Below are 11381 nucleotides of genomic sequence, written 5' to 3' on the forward strand. Positions count from 1 at the left end.
CAGATATAAGAAATTTTTTTAGATTATTTTTTTAGGAGAGTGTGGGGCAAAATGAGTCAGGTTGTAACAAATAATTTCATTTAGTCTCTGTGTCTTTTTAAAATACAGAAGATAGGAAGAAAAACATTTATTTTTAGACAACAAAATATTATCTTTCCGAATTGAATTGTTTCTGTAGATAGACATCTAATGCATAAATACATCTAACAATTACTCATATATGCCCTAAGTGCAGTGCAATATCATAGTTTTGCCCCTGAAGTCATTTATGTTCAACATGACAGCATAATTTTCCTATTCACATCCAATCAAACACAATTGATTGTGTAGGTTGTGCCACGAAAGGACAAAGAGCTTAAAAAATCCTAGGAAGACAACCCGAAGCTATACATGATACATTGTTGATAGAGTTAATAACATGAATGAAAACATTTCATCCAGATTTGACAACTTTATTTTGTGGATTTTTTATTACTAACTTGTAATAATGGCTTTATCGTGTATGTATTTTTTATTGAAACATAAATTCAAAACCACAATTAGATTTAATCAAGTTAAAATATTAATCTCGTGCAAAAAATTCTAAGTTTGATCGGTTTGAGCATATTATTCGTTTAATTATTGGTCAAAAACAATAAAAAGGAACATTGAGACAATTCAGAACATCTGAGCAAAGTTTTAAGATCAAGACAAAAAATATTCATTTTGCTGCTAAAGAATTTATTGAATTCAAAATTACAAATGAAATAGGTTTTTGAAGAAAAATATATTGCCAGGGTCAGCCATTATAAGGTTCCATTTAGCTCTTCTAGATATCCCTTCTAGTTCTTGTTCTGATCAATAAAGGATTGAAAAGAAGAGATTTTCCTGTAGGCGCAGAGATCACCATAGCAGGAAAGCTCGCAACTAGCCACGGCAACGATCTTCCCATTCCACGCAAGAGGAGCACCTTGATTTCCTTGGCACTGATTATTGGGGTCACTGGTATCTGGGTTAGCAGGGCCGACGCAGATGAAGGAATCAGACCACATATCAGGGAAGCGCTCCTTGCACTTGGCATCATTGACCACAGTCAAGTCTTGATACACAAGAGCCTGCCAGTAGTAGGAGATTGTGGGCATTTCAGTTGAAACACGAACAGTGGTGACAGTCTCTCCCTCTGGGATGGTCACATCATCTTTAGCCAATTTGGCAGCCTTGAAGTCCTTGCCTCCGTCAATTTTCCTGTCCACCGTCACAATGGCGTACTCCTTGCTCATATCCATGTAGTTACGATCGGGATGGTATACGATGCGATTGATGCGGTACATTTCACCGGAATCATTAATGGGAATCCCCTCAGGGCGTACCTTCACATCCATGCCCATTCCAGACCTGAAATATGAATTAATTTTAGTATATGAGAGACAAGCTCTGAGTCAGGTTGCAAGTCATCCTGGAAATGATCTCTAAAAAAATATTTTAAAGGTAATACTCACATTACACATGTTGCTGGAATGAGAATTTGAGTGCTGGAAATGGTTGTTCCACTGCAGTAGCTGCCCTGACCGAGAGTCACCTTGATGGGAAGAGCCGAAGTCTTCTCCTTAGCCAGAGTGGATCCAGCTAGAGCCACGACAACGAGGGCCACAAAGCGTAGAGACATCATTTTGATGCTGCGAAAGATCTTCTCTGTGTGTTGATTCCACGGAAAGGATCACTGAAGTGTGCTTTTACCAGGTTACTCCAGATCTTCTTATACCCTTCAAAATCTTCCATTTACTGCGTCACCATCACATCTAACATTCATCACTCCTTCGTCACCAATTCCTCATCATGCGCACGCAAATATCGTCACCCCCCGCACAGAGGATATTTGATCATCTGCAGACACTCCCTCGCATCATCGCCTCGCTTTGAATATTCGGTATTTTTGGGGGAGTCTCTATTTAGGCAGATGGTGAAGCGAGAGATTTTGAAATTCTTTCCACAATTTGACAAATAATTGAAAGAATTATTTGTATCATTTCGATCAAATAACACTTAATCGTGTTATTTGCCTTTAAAGAAAAAAAAACGAATTTTTCCACTCATTGTTCTCTAAACATTTTTTTCTTCCTCATGTGTTATGCTAACAAAACCATTTATGACTTCTTTGCATTCTCCTTATTAGAACATCGTTGAATAATTAAAGGTACGAAGATATATTATGAAGTAATCTTGATCATTAGATTGAATTTTAATCACATGATCGCGAGGAAAATTCTTCCTAAATTATGATGCCTGATGTTGTGGGCGTGGAATGATTGGGAATTTGTTGCTTTGCTGTACGCTTTATTTTCTACACAGAAAGTATGTACATTATTCCTACAAAATTGTTTATGAGTAAACGACTGTTTTGCTCAGATTTATTCGATATATCAGCCAATTATGGAATTAAATTGACTAAAACTCCTTCCTTTATTTAACTCCCTTAGTGAAGCATAATATAATGCATTTCAAGTAAGAGGAACAATTTAATTGGATAATCAATCTCAACTTATTCCTAAAACAGGAAGAGTTTGCAAAATGTGCAAAAAAAATACCTTAAATATATTGTAATAAATCTGCTGAATCTGACTTTCATGCATTGATGAACATCACAAATTAATTCATTTTCCTGCTTATATGATAATCTATTGCACGTGCCAATAAAAAAACACGTGATATTTTTCCTCTTAAGCTTGTAAAGAATTTCCAAATCTCCCGCTTTGCCATTTGACCAAACAGTAGCTTCCAGGAAATTTTTAATGAAGCTTCGCAATACAAATTGGTAAACTTAGAAGCATCTGCAAAATATTCGGCAAATACGCAATTCGTAAAAATTTGATGAAACCCGCAAGGAGGAAGGGGTGATGATTAACCATTTAGCTCTTTGGGAGTGCATATAAGAAGATCTGGATGGCCTGAAGGAAGCACACTTCAACGATCTACACAGAGAAGATCACAGCATCGAAATGTTGTCTCTACGTGTCATCGTCCTCTTCGCCGTGGCTCTGGCGGGATCATCCCTGGCCAAGGAAGAAAGGCTTCCCCATAAAATATCCGTGGGAAGTTCCATGTCTATTAATTGCATTGGAACAGTTCTTTCCAAGAATACAGTACTTATCCCCGCTTCATGTGGAGTGTAAGTTATGGTGAAGTTTTTTCTTGTTGCTGTTTTAGAAAAATAATTTTCTTTTTCTTCCAACAGTGGCTATTCAAGTATGGAAGTGAGAGTTCGTCCAACTGATACCCCAATCAATGACTCCGGCGATATGTACTACATCAATCGCATTGTCCACCATCCTGATCGTGATTACATGGACATGAGCAAGGAGCAAACAATCATCACTCTCGATAGAAATATTGACGGAGGCAAAGGCTTTAAAGCAGCTAAAGTAGCAAAGGATGATGTAACAATTCCTGCGGGAGCAGTTGTCACGACAATCCGTAGATCAACAAATCCTCCTCCTACTAGCTACTACTGGGCTGATTTAGAATACTACAACATTAAAGTGATCGATGATGCCAAGTGCAAGGAGCTTCATGGTGATCGGTGGTCCAATGATTTCATCTGTGCCAGTGCTATTGACCCAAATGCTGATTATCCCAACAATATCTGCCAAGGAGAATCTGGTGCTCCACTTGTCTGGAATGGGCAGATCGTTGGGATCAGTACATATGAATTTGGTGGCTACGGTGAGGGTTGTGCTTACAGAAAAATCTCCACCATCCGTGATTTCATTGGCAAATAGAAGCACTAAAGAACGAAGCAGTTAAACTTCGTAAATCTTTTGAAAAAAATATATCTTTCTCAATGTTTATGCAATAGCTTGCAACATAAATAAATTCTTCAGCATAATATGTTTTTTTTTGCATATATTTCTACATTTACGGCCGGCTACAGTGTCCTCAGGAAAGCATTGTAGGTAGGCATAGAAGATTTTGCAATATTGAAGACAAACTCCTCATCTGTTCCCACGACTAAATTCTTCAGGGACACGTAGAGATCCTTTTTGGGATCATACTGAGCCTTTCCGATGAATTTCAGGAATTCATGTCGTTGCCTAATGCGATGTTCCCTCGAAAGGAGAATATGTGGATCCTGACAGAGTTGCTCATGTGAGATTTCCATATCCTTGTGAACGTACTGAAAGCGCCCCATCAAGCTGTCGTGATCTGAAAAATAAAATCATCTTATTGAGCAAAAAACCTCCAGACAAAAAGTTGAAGAAAAACTCACTCATCATCCAAATTTTGGGTAATTTCAGCAGGAGTGTCTTCATTTCCATCGCCTCAAAGCCCATTTCTTCCCGTATTGAAAATGTGCTCTTTCTCACGTGCTCCATGGCGTAGGTAATCAACTTTGGGGCTGCACAGGTGACATGTCTTACTTCACTACCGGAAAGTGAGAAAGTCTTCTGGAAGAATCCCAATCGTCGATCGATTCTCTGCGTGGAAAACATCAACCAAAAGGGATTCTTATCCAAAATCCTCACAATCTGCTCCCTGGTAAATCTCTTGGATTCCAAATAGTTCACCCTCACGAGCATATCATCGCAGTGCTCCTTGAATATCAGTGGGTTCTTTGTGATGAAATACCCCAGGCGGTCTGGCGGGAGTCCCTGATCGTGTAGGAACTGAATGACCGGCTTCATATCTCGTTCAAAATCCAATCTTAAGACATACTGTGGCAGCCCCTTTCGCCTTTCAATGCTATACAGATCCACACCGAGCTTTACAAGCTGCTGCAGGCTATGGGATTTATTGATGTAGCTGGCAAAATTGAACGTGGGTGGAAAATTGGGAGGAATCTCGATGTCATCATAGCTCTCTGGGATTCTCAGAGGGGAATTGTCACTTTGCGGTCTTGGCAGTGCAATTTCTGTGCACATTCCACGAAAAAATATCCCCGTGCAGCGTGACAATGCAATAGGAATCACTTTAAATCGCATTTTCTCACGAAATTCCAGCAAAAATGAAGACTGTTTTGAAGACTTTATAGGTTTGTAAACAAAACAATTAGGTTAGGGATGGTAAATGTGGACAAAGTTCGGGAAAAGTGGTCAGAACGAGGGTCAGAAAGTGCCCGAAGTGAAAAGTGACCATAAAGCGAAATATCAACGAATGGGATTCTATTCCACCTTCGGAGGAGCGAAGTAGATTTTGGGAAAATTTAGACTAAATTCGGTGAATTTCGCTAAAGGACTTCGTCTTGCAAGAGACAGCGCAATATAAATTAACAAAGGAGTGAAAGAGATGGGTTATATGGCATAGTCAACGCCACCACGCGATAGTCGACCAAAGTCCAACTCTGCGAATTTGTGTGCAAGTTTTTCACAAAAGCGGGAGTTCTCTGTAGTCCACAAGCAATTTCCCAGGATTTTCTTGGCCCCAGCCCGCCGGGTGGAGTGATTCTGCATAACAAGGAAACTGCTGGATCTTTGGGACAAATGTTTGTTGTGTGTCTGTGTGCTGAGAGGTTGTGAAATTACATCAAAATGAGACGGAAGGAGAATGCGGATGCCTTCCTGACAGTCAATGAGCGTCCTGTCGACGATATCTCTCTGGAATTCTTCTACAAACCCCACACAATAACCCTTCTTGCTGTCTCCATTGTCTGTGCCATGTATTTTGCATTTGTACGGTGAGTTTTGTAGATTTCCGGGCTCCCCCGGGGGTTTTCATAACCTCAACTTTGGCTCTCTAACTAATCTGTGCTCTTAATTTAATTTGTTTTATCATTCCCGGATTATGTAATCGTGGTGGAACAGCAATGAGACGAACATCGAAGAGAACATCTGGGCCGGGATTATATGTGTCATATTCTTCTTTCTCACCGTCTCCGTAATTGCATTCCCCAATGGACCCTTCACCCGGCCACATCCTGCTGTCTGGAGGATTATCTTCGGTCTGTCGGTACTCTACTTTCTCGGACTGCAGTTTCTTATGTTCCAAAACTACAAGACTATCATGGGCATCTTCTACTGGCTAGATCCGGGGCTCAAGAATTTCCACATTAACATGGACAAGGTAAGTTTCAGTTTTTTTTTTATTATCCCTGAATGTCCTGAAAATCCTTCTAAACTTCACAAGACATTTTCCATGCACAAAGATCTGAATGGATTTCTTTTTTTATCTCACAATTTGTTTTGATTCTTTATCAAATATTCGTACTCATCAAACACGTGAGAAAGATTTGATAAGCTACAGGTCTAGGTCTGGGACGTGTGAATGATGCATTAGTCATTGCAAAAAAAAAGTCATTGAACCTTATTGAAAAGGTAAACAAACATTGCGTGGAAAAATAAATCGCGAATAATTAATTTTGTAAAACTTTTAGCGATTATCTTCCTTTATTCTTTCGCTCCTTTAGCCTACTTCAGTGTCTTTCTCCACTTATGTTTGTAACTTTGATAAAGACAATATTGTAATGCATCCTTTGCAGGAATACGGAGTTAACTGCTCAGACATCACCGCTGAACGCATTTGGTCACATGTGGATGTTTTTGCATTGGCTCATTTTCTCGGTTGGATGTTCAAGGCTATTCTCATTCGGCACATGGGAATCCTGTGGGCCATCTCAATAATGTGGGAAATTACGGAGATTGCCTTTGCACACCTCCTGCCCAATTTTGTGGAATGCTGGTGGGATGCTCTCATTCTCGATGTAGTCGTATGCAATGGTGTAGGTATTTGGTGTGGCTTGAAGTTGTGCAAAATGCTGGAAATGCGTGAGTATCGATGGATTAGCATAAAGCACATTTCGAGCACAACGGGTAAGATAAAACGAGCTGTGTTGCAATTTACTCCGGAAAGCTGGACTGCTGTACGATGGCTCGATCCAAAGAGTACATACATGCGCTTCTTGGCTGTGTGCCAGCTTGTGATCTTCTGGCAGGTCACAGAACTCAATACATTCTTCCTCAAGCATATCTTTGAGATGCCACCATCGCATCCCGTAGTCATTGTACGTCTCATCCTTATTGGCCTGTTCACAGCACCCTCAGTACGGCAATACTATGTCTACATAACGGATACGCAGTGCAAGCGCGTGGGGACACAATGCTGGGTTTATGGGGGTATAATGGTGTCCGAAGCGATTCTCTGCATAAAGAATGGCAAGGAATTGTTTGAGCGTACTCAAGCGACAAATATAATTGCTTGGCTCCTCATACAACTCTTTGTATCCGTTGTCTTTGTCTATGGGTACATGCTGTGGCATAAATACTTCCAACATGACACGGATGCTACCCCCGTAAAGACCAAAACATCACGACAGCGAAAGCGCATCCACGAAACCGAAAACTCCTCACTACGGAAGGATGACTAAATTGACCCCCTGCTCTGTTCCTATACAGCTTAAATGGGGGCCAAATGAACCAAAGACACCGCAACACAGCACTGAGACACGCTCATAGGAATTCAAGTCATATCCGCTTTAGTCAAAATACCCGCGCATCGATTGTAGCAAAAAAAAAGTTATATTGTAGGTAGAGAAATAAAGTTAAATGGCATTTCTCCTCTCTCTTTTAGCCAACCACCGAATTTTCGCCATTTTATTCATTACGAAAAGACAAAAGAAAAAGTTGTCGCTTCCTTCTCTCAAGGCAACTTTAACTATATATAGTTTATAGGAATTGGTTAAGAGGGAGTGATACCAATCACTGTGAGAATAAATATTTTACTCAAAACGCTGTAATGAATATTAAAAAATAAATGTATAATGGAAACGGAGAAAAATAATCTTTTAATTAGAAATTCAACGATTTTAAAAGTTTTAAAGGTGATAAGAAATCGTGAGAGACTGTGATTTTGCTCTTTATGTTTTAATTGTTGTGGTTTTGGCGCAAATGGTGTACAATTATTGTTTTTTCATTAACGAAGCTTTGTCATACTGCTAAAAGCCTGATGATGACAATAAAATTGCCGAAACGTTGCAACTAGTGACAAGACATCGCTGATTTTTTATTCGACCGCTGTTCCGAACATCACTCACTGCATCATCTTCTTCAGTCGTTAAAGCTCCTAAGATGCAAAATATTCTTACCATTTTCCACTGAGATCAGTTGGGAAAAGTCAAGAAAATTTTTTTCAAGAAATGCAAACATTGACGTCACGTGCTTTTTATCTGTTTCAATGTATGAAACATTTATGCGAATGTTTCATTGCGTCCTACTAGCTGTAATTCTGTGTATCACCTAAATAGTCTCAGCTCTTAGTTTTTTTTTATATATAGTAGAGTATTTCACTAACTTTGCTAACTTTACAACGATAGTTCATACTTATAAATCAGTTAAACCGGTTTTAGCCAATATGGATGTCTCAATTTTGAATCGAAAATCCATCTATTTGAATCAAATAGACATCATGTAGAAAGTTCTACAATTTTTTAGATCATTAGAAGTTCAGAAAATGATCGCAAAGGGCGCTAAGTATAACTATTACTTTTCGTTGCATACATTGTTACATTCATATCTTCATGTACATGCGCTAGGCTGGTGTATATATTTAGGCGATAGTAGAAATATCCAAAATTCTCTCACGACGAATGCAGAGAGATCGAAAGATCGGTGGTGGGGGTTTGAGGCTATCGCCAATTCTTGTGTGAGTAATCATCTGTCTTCTGGAATAAGCTCTCCTAGCTGCAACATCAACATCTCAACATCTCCGCGTTAATTAAAATCCCTTTTTCTTTTAAATTGAATATTGAAGTGTAAAATTAAAGTAAAGTCAATTTCTTCCAATTAAAATTATATAAAATCATTTTTTCTTTTTTAAAATTAAATAAACAGTGTAAAGTAAATTAATTAAAGTCCAAATTTATAATTTTCATTTTTATTAATTAAAGTGAGGTTTAAGTTAAATTTTATTCTTTATTCTCAATACACATTTGATTTTTACACACTATTCTATATATTTTATTATCTACAAATTCAATTTGTGATTTTGATGTACGATAGGCGCGCAAGATCATCTGTGGAGCGGTACGCCTCGCCGGAGTCTTGTAGACTGTGTTGGCTACGGGGGGGATGATAATATCCTGTCGGCGGCAGAGGTCAGTCGGTCCAAGTTGGCTTCTGTACTTTCTTTTTTAATTTAAAACCTCCCCAAATTGTGCGATCTTTTCCTCTCAAAAAACCCCGGTGTGCGATCCTTTGAGATCTGGCGCCCTTACAAAAAAAGCACACCGGCATGTAAGTGTATGTATATAAAAAGCTGGTCGAAAAGAGCTGAATAAAGAGGACATCGTTACAACATTGAAAACCAGACGATGCAATTTTTCAAATTGTATTTTGTTTATCAAAAACGTCACCAAAAATCCTCGAATTAATCTGCGCATTCCAAGAAATTATTGAAACAGTTGAAATCATTGAAATAGATAACAAACCTGTAATAAATTCGAATTAATCTTGGTTTAAGTCAATTGATTAAGTTATGTAGGTATGTACTTCAAAATCAGCAAGATAATTAAATTCTTTATTTATTGCACCTCGAACTTTAAATGGCTACTTAAGTATACTGGTATTGGATGAGTAATCTCAAGATGAAAAGATTCTTCTTGTACTTTCTTGTTGAGATTAACGTAAAATTTACCATTAATGATAACGCCAATCATTTCCTTTATAAGCCAGCTTCAGACCTCTTGCATTGATATGATTACGATACTATCAAGACATGAAGTTTAAGAAGTTCTTTGCAAAGTTATGCCAAAAATGAATGATTTGTTTTATTAGATTTAAAGATATTTTCTCAATTTGATAACGTTCATGTTATAAATATAGGTCAAAAATTTGGTATAAAAGATGATGCGTTGTACGTGCGTTGAAACAGTCTCCAAGCTTACTTTTAGCTGCAACAATGCTTCGTCAAAGTGTCATCCTTCTCTTTTTAATTTCTGGAGTTTTGTCCTTCTGTAAGTAAGATTGAGATCGTTGTAATTTGAATTGTAAAAAAAAATTAAATTTTTTCATTCAAATTAGCCATGACGGCAAACAATCCAGTACAATCAGATGAGAAGTCCTTGTCAGAACGGTCTGAATTGTCCATCTGCACATCGAATCTTCCCTTTTTGGCCATTGTGAGAGCATCAACTGGTACCATGGCATTCTTGTGCAATGGAATAATCCTCAATGAACGATGGGTCACGGCCCTGGCTAATTGCATCGTTGGTCGTTTGCTAACTAACACAATGATAACTGTTGGGCATCATGACGCCGAACAACCAATTCCTTCGACAAATATTTTCATTTCTGCAATTGTTACACATCCGACCTACAATCCTTTGACTCTAAGCAACAACATTGGACTCATTCAAACACGCGACACGATTGCTTTCAATGATCGTGTCCAATCTGTTCCCATCCCCGTTGTTGACGTTCCCGGAGGTATCTCAACCAATGTCGTTGGATGGCTCGCAACGAGATACATTAATTTTCACACAATATCAATGGTAAACATGGCGTGTGAAGTTGAAGCACCTACAGTTGGATCACCAATGCACCAAGAAGAAATTTGTACCATCAGGACTTCACATCATCTACCACCAGCCTTTACCTTTGGTGGAATCTTAATGGAAGCTAATCGACCTGTAGGCTTGCACGCTCGACGCATTAGTAACTTCATCAATGTTCACGTGAGACTTGCCACATTCAGAGATTGGCTCTATCAAGTAATTGAGAATTGGTAATGAATATTTTGTAAGTTTTGAGAATAAATCAATAAAAATTTAAAGATCATTTGATTGATTTTTTATGAGCCCAACGAACCCTTTCTTCATGATAAACTAATTGAGATTTAACTCGAAATGACCAGAAAATTAACTTCGTTGTTTATTCACCTTGAGCATGAATTTTAGGGAACTTACCGACTTTCGTTCCATTTACTCGGTTTTAACTGCTACAACATTTAATTCGTTGCATTGTCTGCATAATTCTCAAAATGGCGTTTCTGGAATATATTGTCGCTCTAAAAAACACAATACAACATAAAAATTAATGAAGTTTGACGTCTTTTTTGTACTGAACAATAAGTTTGATAAAATTAAACTAGGTGATAGTTGCAAAATTTAATCAACGTGGGAATGTCAATAAAAACAACCTATGTAGTTGATCACACCATCAGTGTTGGTCGGTGTGGTGATCAAAACATACAGAAGATTCAGAAAAATTTGTAAAGGGTCGAGAAAAAGGATTCCAGGAATTAAAAGAAATATGAAGCTCATCATTTTGATTCTTCTCATCGCATTGGTGGCTTTTGTAACTGCGGAAGGGGAAGTAACAGGCGATGGGGCTGATAGCAATTGTCCTACTAAAGTTATATTCGATATCCTGTGCCCGGCTCTCTCAAGCAGTGATATTAGTGAAGTAGCATGCCTCATA

General features: G+C 38.4%; 5 protein-coding genes across 5 annotated transcripts; 3 read left to right on the forward strand and 2 right to left on the reverse strand.

Moving 5' to 3' along the window:
* Positions 1–703: 703 nt before the first annotated feature.
* LOC129796501 (vitellin-degrading protease-like) lies at positions 704–2610 on the reverse strand. Its single transcript, XM_055838505.1, has 2 exons — positions 1479–2610; positions 704–1374 (listed from the first exon to the last, which is right to left on the reverse strand). Exons 1-2 carry the CDS (start codon positions 1646–1648, stop codon positions 822–824), a joined length of 723 nt encoding a protein of 240 aa, XP_055694480.1. The 5' UTR covers positions 1649–2610; the 3' UTR covers positions 704–821.
* On the forward strand, positions 1939–3862 carry LOC129796502 (trypsin-1-like). The gene is made up of 2 exons (XM_055838506.1): positions 1939–3145; positions 3212–3862. Exons 1-2 carry the CDS (start codon positions 2976–2978, stop codon positions 3753–3755), a joined length of 714 nt encoding a protein of 237 aa, XP_055694481.1. The 5' UTR covers positions 1939–2975; the 3' UTR covers positions 3756–3862.
* LOC129796498 (transcription termination factor 3, mitochondrial) lies at positions 3793–5044 on the reverse strand. The gene is made up of 2 exons (XM_055838488.1): positions 4244–5044; positions 3793–4179 (listed from the first exon to the last, which is right to left on the reverse strand). The coding sequence occupies exons 1-2, from the start codon at positions 4953–4955 to the stop codon at positions 3902–3904; spliced, it is 990 nt and encodes a 329-aa protein (XP_055694463.1). The 5' UTR covers positions 4956–5044; the 3' UTR covers positions 3793–3901.
* Positions 5038–7743, forward strand: LOC129796491 (phosphatidylserine synthase). Its single transcript, XM_055838480.1, has 3 exons — positions 5038–5647; positions 5775–6033; positions 6449–7743. Exons 1-3 carry the CDS (start codon positions 5502–5504, stop codon positions 7331–7333), a joined length of 1290 nt encoding a protein of 429 aa, XP_055694455.1. The 5' UTR covers positions 5038–5501; the 3' UTR covers positions 7334–7743.
* A 2242-nt stretch (positions 7744–9985) lies between these two features.
* Positions 9986–10690, forward strand: LOC129794525 (anionic trypsin-2-like). The gene has a single exon (XM_055835278.1). It carries the CDS (start codon positions 9986–9988, stop codon positions 10688–10690), a length of 705 nt encoding a protein of 234 aa, XP_055691253.1.
* Positions 10691–11381: the final 691 nt, after the last annotated feature.

Source organism: Lutzomyia longipalpis, chromosome 4 (assembly GCF_024334085.1).
Source record: "Lutzomyia longipalpis isolate SR_M1_2022 chromosome 4, ASM2433408v1".
Taxonomy (NCBI): domain Eukaryota; kingdom Metazoa; phylum Arthropoda; class Insecta; order Diptera; family Psychodidae; genus Lutzomyia; species Lutzomyia longipalpis.

Bases quoted from the DNA above. Each gene is read 5' to 3' on its own strand.
- LOC129794525 (XM_055835278.1), top strand. From the start codon at position 9,986: ATGACGGCAAACAATCCAGTACAATCAGATGAGAAGTCCTTGTCAGAA.
- LOC129796501 (XM_055838505.1), bottom strand. From the start codon at position 1,648: ATGATGTCTCTACGCTTTGTGGCCCTCGTTGTCGTGGCTCTAGCTGGA. The intron at 1,375-1,478 runs GTGAGTATTACC...TTCATATTTCAG, and splicing joins ATTCCAGCAACATGTGTAAT to GTCTGGAATGGGCATGGATG.
- LOC129796498 (XM_055838488.1), bottom strand. From the start codon at position 4,955: ATGCGATTTAAAGTGATTCCTATTGCATTGTCACGCTGCACGGGGATA. The intron at 4,180-4,243 runs GTGAGTTTTTCT...TTTATTTTTCAG, and splicing joins ACCCAAAATTTGGATGATGA to ATCACGACAGCTTGATGGGG.
- LOC129796502 (XM_055838506.1), top strand. From the start codon at position 2,976: ATGTTGTCTCTACGTGTCATCGTCCTCTTCGCCGTGGCTCTGGCGGGA. The intron at 3,146-3,211 runs GTAAGTTATGGT...TTCTTCCAACAG, and splicing joins ATCCCCGCTTCATGTGGAGT to TGGCTATTCAAGTATGGAAG.
- LOC129796491 (XM_055838480.1), top strand. From the start codon at position 5,502: ATGAGACGGAAGGAGAATGCGGATGCCTTCCTGACAGTCAATGAGCGT. The intron at 5,648-5,774 runs GTGAGTTTTGTA...GTGGTGGAACAG, and splicing joins ATGTATTTTGCATTTGTACG to CAATGAGACGAACATCGAAG. The intron at 6,034-6,448 runs GTAAGTTTCAGT...CATCCTTTGCAG, and splicing joins TCCACATTAACATGGACAAG to GAATACGGAGTTAACTGCTC.